A 6,553-nucleotide genomic window follows, 5' to 3' on the forward strand; every position below is an offset into this window, starting at 1 on the left:
GTTTCGACGCTGGGATGGTCGGATTTTGTCAACATGAATAAAATGCCAAATAATCATATGTAACTTGTTAAATATCGAAGTTAGAAGAAAAATTCATAGAATCTTTCTTGTTGAGGACGTCAGGGCTTATAATTTTTGTATAAAAAGCTTTCCGCCAGCGTCAGTAATTAATTGAATATTTCCTTCTATACTTTTTAGCACGTAGCTATTTATTATTAGCATTATTCTTCCGACGTCTGATTTCTTTTTAATTATAGGAAATGCGTTTTTCTGAAGTACATAAACTTTTGGGACTGATCGTATAGCCAATACATCCTTAAGATTATCTGGTTTGCGCATAACTCTGTTCCTAACAGCACAGAACTATGATAGAAATGATTGGAAGTTCATCGGTTCATCCTAATATTGGGCAGAACGAACCGATAGCTACCGTTCGGGATTGTGAAACGCCACTATTGCCGGCGTATGCGCGTTCGCTATTACCTCAGTTAGACAGACAGACGCGAGCCACGGGATGAATACAGATTCAGCTATAATTATTAATGGAGGTACTCCTTCCTGGCAATTTCTGTCCAACCATGTATCGTCATTAATGTTTCGGACTCGTTCGAACGAGCCTCCGTTGCTTCCAATCCTGACTCACACTCTTTATTACGAAGCGAGACTGAAGATACACCGACCAGGAATCAATTTGACAATACCCTTTAAATTACTTTTAATACACATAAAATAGTTCTGAATGGAAGGGAAAAGAAGAAGGAGGTCCATCGAATAGAATGGTTATTGACTCGTAAGAATGAGAATTGATGACATTTATAGATAAGATTTAGCGAATCGGTACGATACGTTAGCGAATAGGCTTCGGATAAAAGGTACTGCATAGTTTACGAGCAAGTTTTACGAGTTAATATCTAAATCATCCTGAGCCGAATTACGTCCCGGTGAGTTAATCTCGTAGAAAACGGCGGGCGATGAAAATGAAACGTATGTTGAATGTCGAGCAGAGCGTTAACTGGGAGTACTATCAACGCCTTGTATAACATTTATGAGCGAAGTTCATGCGTCGCGGCTAATAAACGTGGACCGACCGTAAATTTTAATATACAGTCAGAGAACGAGGATCGTAAATCGGTGACTAATTCGACCATAAACCCTCCCTTCATCCGAATTTCAACCTCTTCTGCATCACTGATTGAACTTTAGCTTTTAAGATGAGAACGGTGTGTCTGATTTTTTATGTTTTCACAAATATAATCGCATCGAAGAGGCTGTGCACTTTTATGCAAATTAACGAACGTAGTTTACATTAAGATTTCCTTTATCTAAACGCGTTCTTCACATTTTAGGGACACAGAATGTAGTTTCATAATGAGGAAGACTTTGACTCCGATTAATTAGCAAGTAACGCGCGCAAGGGTAGAAAATATGAACCCTAGAATTTCTGTGAACGACTCCGGGCGGCCGGAAGCGTCGATGAAATCGATAAGGGTGATTCGTTATGCCTTCGGTGCCAGCTGTTCATTATTATGGCCCCTGGCCTATTATCCTTCCGATAAAATATATATTATTCGAGAGTGGCTATTATTTCGCCTCGAGAATCGTAGTTAGCCATCGATTGATTAAAGAATGTTCGCACTCGTTCGACATTTAAACATTCCTATTATTTTGCAAGATATTTAAATGTTTTGCACCGAGCAAAAAGCTAGATACCAATAGAGAATACTTACAATCGCATCTTGTTACGTAGGATTATTCACAACGGATTGCTGTTGCTGTACGCTACAAACACTCTCCACGACATCGTGAACGTAACAGCGAGCAAGGACTGGGAACTTTCCTGTTTCAAGCTCACCAAGGACGTCTTCAGCGAAGTCGTGGGTGCTTTATATGTGCGACAGTACACCCCGCAGTACTTGGAAACCCTCGCGAACAGAGTAAACTACATTCCGTTTAATTCGAACAACTACATCGTACAATTTAGACCTCTTGAAGGAATCTCTTAAACTCGCGAGTACTATAAAATATTTTCTATTGTGCACAGCACTTCGAGTTGCATGTGTTGAAGTAATCTCGAGTGATTACAAGATTATACAACTAGTATAAATAAAAAATTCTTTAAATAGCATAAATAGATTTGAATAGCAGAATTCAAATAGAAATCTCAATTCTCATAATTAGTATAAGTAATGATATGACGAGTATGTGATCTCTAGCTATAATGTGTATCTTAAGAGGAGGATTATGAAACAGGTGGGAGGACTGTTCGAGCGAGTGAAGGAGACAGTAGCAGAGCGCATTCTCGTGAAATCGTGGCTAGACGAGGAGACGAGGACGCAGGCACTACTGAAATTGAACTCATTGCGGGGAAGATTTCACGTGTGGCCTGGTTTCTACAATGACAGTCTACTGGCCCGCGAAATGGCCGAGGTGAGTTAACCTTCCCCTTTGCATGCACCCTAGCGTTTAAATTCTGCTCACTTACCAGGTGGAGATCGACCCGGACGACTTCTTTCACAGCGTGTTGAGAAGGTTCAAACAGATCCGCACCGTGGACGACAAGGTTCTCAGGAGGAACGTCACCGAGAAGTGAGCCAGTCTTCTTCACAGATATCTGCGGACAGAAATTAAATTATAATTCTCTTATTGTTCCAGGCGTCGACATCCTTACAGTGTGAGCGCTTATTACGAATCCTCGACGAATACCATCGGTAATTTCAATTTCTAATTATAATTTTCAATGTAATCATTGATCAAGTCATATTTTTGTCTGATCGATGTATGAACCATTAATTAAAATGTTAATTAGGTATTCCATTGGCCATGATGACGGCCTGGTCGTGGTCGTGGGACGGCGGACCGGCCTACGCGGCCCACGCGACGCTTGGATCAGTGATAGGTCACGAAATCCTACACGCTTTCGACCTCCATCGACGCCGACTGCCACTGGACCCCGACCTGAGCGTCGATCAATGGCTCTGGATCACGCCCGAGTCGTGGAGGAGGCTGGAAGCGAGGATCGAGTGCGTCGCCAGGCTCTACGCGAAGAGCTTTTGGAGGAAAGTTCAATTTTACGGAAACGACGTCGCTGTACAGGTGAACAACGTGTCTTTCTTCAATATTTTATAATTAAATTCTCTTTCACTTTGTTTCGCGGAACATAATTTATAAGAATTGGATTCAGAAACGAGTATTTGGGTTTCAGTTCGATTGGAACGTGACGAGGAATGAGAACGTAGCTGATATCGGAGCCTTGCAGATATCTTACAAAACCTGGCATACCCTCACGAATGGGAGGGACAGAAGTCTTCCTGGTTTGGAGGGACTTCGCCCTAGCCAGCTTTTCTTCATAAGCGCCGCCCAGGTAAACAGTGTGATTAACAAATTATCACAGGCTCAACGTGAATCTGATTGATCTTCAATTGATTTCGTTACGATTGCAGACTTACTGTTCCAATATGACTGCCGAGGCCTACATTCTTTCTGTTGAACTCGATTATCACACGCCGCAGCCCGAAAGGTAATTAATTGAACATGTTCAAATAGCGTTTGATCAAATCGCATGAATCAAATCAGACACGGGGAAATTGTGATTTCTCAGGGTGAACGGTATAATGATGAATTCGCAAGCGTTCGCGGACGCGTTCCGTTGCCCGATCGGGACGAAAATGAATCCGCCTAACAAATGCACCACTTGGTGAACACCAGTGGACAATTCGTTTATTTCTGCCGACTACGTCAAGTATTTTGCACCCACGCGTTCAATTGGGGACTCGCGGCCCGAGGGTTGTAATCATCTTTTCTCAGCAATTGTCGAGCGATCCGGCGTCGAAGAAATCGATTCAGGTACACACAAAATAAATCAATAAAAATAGATCATGCGAAATCACTAATTATTGCTCGATCTCATCAATCGATGGAACCTATTGAACGAATAAATTTCTGTGTGTTTAATAAATGATTCGTACTGATCCTGTATAATTTTATGATTTATTAATTTCAGAAATTTTCGAGCATGACGAATCGATGAACGGCGATGGATCTCTTCACCAAAACTGACAAGCTCGTTTGAAGACGCGCCATTAACGTTAAATAAAAATCTCTCCCTGCTTTAGAGATACCTTAGATTCTATCATAGTGACAAGCAATAAATTACTTTACAGGCGAGAGTGTGATTAAAATACGAATGCAAACGAAGTAAACAAAAAAAAAAAAATACGTACGCACGCAGAACAAATTAACAGAAGCGCTTCGGTTTTCTGGAACGATTAGAGACGTGTGTGTCGTTAAAATAGAATCGATTAGTCGATTCCACGGTAGGCAGGAAAAATGTTTAGCCAAGATTGACGCAACTTTAGGCAGCGACGAAGTAATCTCGAAGAGTATAGAAAGTATCGTTCAATGCAACCGGACTTCAGCTTGTAAGAAGCTAACAGGAACAATGAACAATGGACAATGAATGGGCCGATGAATAATGGATAGGATTGACGAATGTGAACTGCGAAACTATTTAATTTAGTTCTTCTCGCACACCGATTGTCTTCTTAGTCTCTAACTCTGTAAATAACTCTCCACTCCTTTGAGTTTAGTTCGGTTAACCCGAAGGATCCATCCTTAACGAATTGGATAGAGCCTGCGGATTTCGTTAAGGCATAGAGAGCTTCTATTCACCCTGTATTTCGCTTGGTTATCCCTACGGAAACACAAAACTCTTCGATTTCGGCGCTTCGCTTTTATTCGTGACACCGTTTCGCTCGGTTCTCGATGGAAAATAAATTTCAGTTACCGTCGACTCCGACGAGCGGCTCACCGATGTCCCACGTCATTAAATCCCACGATAACTGCGTAAAAACTCGACTTATGAATTACCAAATTGAATAGGAATAGTTCGTTTGCAATTGGACCTCGAGTTTGCAAACGTTGCACAAACGTTTCATCGGTCTGTTTCTTCAATGAATTTTTATTAAGAGCTGTTCGCCGCGACTCGGCGTTCCTTTAATTCGACGATCAAAACCCTATGGGAGAATATTAATTTCATCGTCGTGAGCCGACGGCTAGCGAAGGTTGTTACAATTTTTAGCGCGTTTACGCAAGAATCGCGATCTGTGATATTCTTAAGCAGTACTTAAGTACATATAATATTTGGGGGATCATTCGACGATCGATGGAATCAATTATAAAAAAAAAAAAAAATAGTCTGCAAGAGGAAGGATTGTCACCGGATGTCCCTCGCCGAAAGCATAAAGTCACGTTATTTAAAACACCGTTGTAAATGTAAATGGCTGATAACTCATATGGCAAATAAATATGGTTTATATACGAGTCTTCTTTTCTGCCCCCCTCCCTCCCTCCTTCGCGTACCTACCGCGTGATGAATAATTGCAAACGGTAAATAGATATGGTTTATGTACGAGTTTCATTTCCTGAACACAGTAGAAAACGATTTCGATTTCCAACGGGGAAACAGACGAGTATCTCGACGTTCCTCTGCTTCTAACCCCAACACTCGAGTAAACCGTAATTGGTCAGTGAAAAAAGTCAATTAGAAACCGTCGGCTAGTCCGAGAACGATTTTTGCATGCGCGGAATTTGTTGCGGGACGAAAAATTCGAGGCTGCACGCCAGCGTCCGAGAATGAGTCCACTGACAGACGAATCAACATGTCACCCTCTTTTCGGTACCTCCTGATCCTCTTGGTAAAAGTGAAACAATAATAGAATTAAAAAGAAAACGTATTAATCGATTTAATCAATTCAACGATCAATCAGATTAATTGACATTGTTCTCGCGCAAAATCGATTGATCTGTGCAGATGACGCTCTCCTGTCCCAGAATGAGCACGACGCGTTCCAGCTACGTGTCGGAATTCGAATACGCTCCGCGGTTTCACCCCTCGAGGAATCCTGAATGCGCGTCTCGATACGTTCGCGCGAAACGCGCGGCCGAAGATTTCGAATGGGATCGACCGTCGATCGAGATCAGGGCCGTACTCTCCCGATGCTCGGAGGAAAGGTAATAAATTTATTTCGATGCTAAACAGGGATTGCACATCGAAATGAAACCTTTAATTAAGCATTGCATTCGATTTTCTATAAATGTATCAAACCCAGTCGTTCAATTATTAATCGAAATGAATATTATCAAGTGAAAATTGGAATAATCGTTTCTAGTGCGTCGGAAGATTTTCACGTTCGTCGAAAACGTAGGTACGTCGAGGAACAGGACCCAAGCACGATAACAAACTGCACCAGGAAAATTGTTATCAGCATGAGGTTCAACAACATCGGCAAGGTCTTCTAATTAAATATCCTTCAGGAAATATTTCACTGATCGTTATCATTTATAAAATAATAATAATATTTGTAATTAGACCGAGGTTCAAGAGAAATTCGTGGTGGTGGAACACGTACTGGATTCATTGACAATGAGAAAGATTCCCCTGCGAAATCCTTACGTAATCAAAGTTCGCCAAGAAGCTGTGTTACAATTGTATGGTCTTAAATTCAAAAGTGTAAGCATCAAAATTTTTATCTAAACTCTTCTACGAAGCTGAATT

At 41.4% G+C, this 6,553-nt stretch overlaps 1 protein-coding gene across 4 annotated transcripts in view; it reads left to right on the top strand.

Annotated features, from left to right (window-relative positions):
* LOC108627029 (neprilysin-1) overlaps window positions 1–5,316 on the top strand; it is a 45,157-nt gene extending 39,841 nt beyond the window's left edge. For 3 of the 4 annotated variants that reach the window (XM_018028050.2, XM_018028046.2, XM_018028049.2), the window contains 9 exons: window positions 1,748–1,934; window positions 2,251–2,427; window positions 2,486–2,586; window positions 2,653–2,708; window positions 2,807–3,093; window positions 3,203–3,361; window positions 3,441–3,517; window positions 3,599–3,843; window positions 4,001–5,316. In XM_018028050.2, coding sequence (XP_017883539.1) covers window positions 1,748–1,934; window positions 2,251–2,427; window positions 2,486–2,586; window positions 2,653–2,708; window positions 2,807–3,093; window positions 3,203–3,361; window positions 3,441–3,517; window positions 3,599–3,698 — 1,144 coding nt within the window. In that variant the 3' untranslated portion in view covers window positions 3,699–3,843; window positions 4,001–5,316. The remainder of the gene's footprint in view (window positions 1–1,747; window positions 1,935–2,250; window positions 2,428–2,485; window positions 2,587–2,652; window positions 2,709–2,806; window positions 3,094–3,202; window positions 3,362–3,440; window positions 3,518–3,598; window positions 3,844–4,000) is intronic. The other variant, XM_018028048.2, reaches the window with a different exon arrangement.
* Window positions 5,317–6,553: the final 1,237 nt, after the last annotated feature.

This window comes from Ceratina calcarata, unplaced genomic scaffold (assembly GCF_001652005.2).
Source record: "Ceratina calcarata isolate Rehan_Ccalc_2016 unplaced genomic scaffold, ASM165200v1 scaffold436.2, whole genome shotgun sequence".
Lineage (NCBI taxonomy): Eukaryota > Metazoa > Arthropoda > Insecta > Hymenoptera > Apidae > Ceratina > Ceratina calcarata.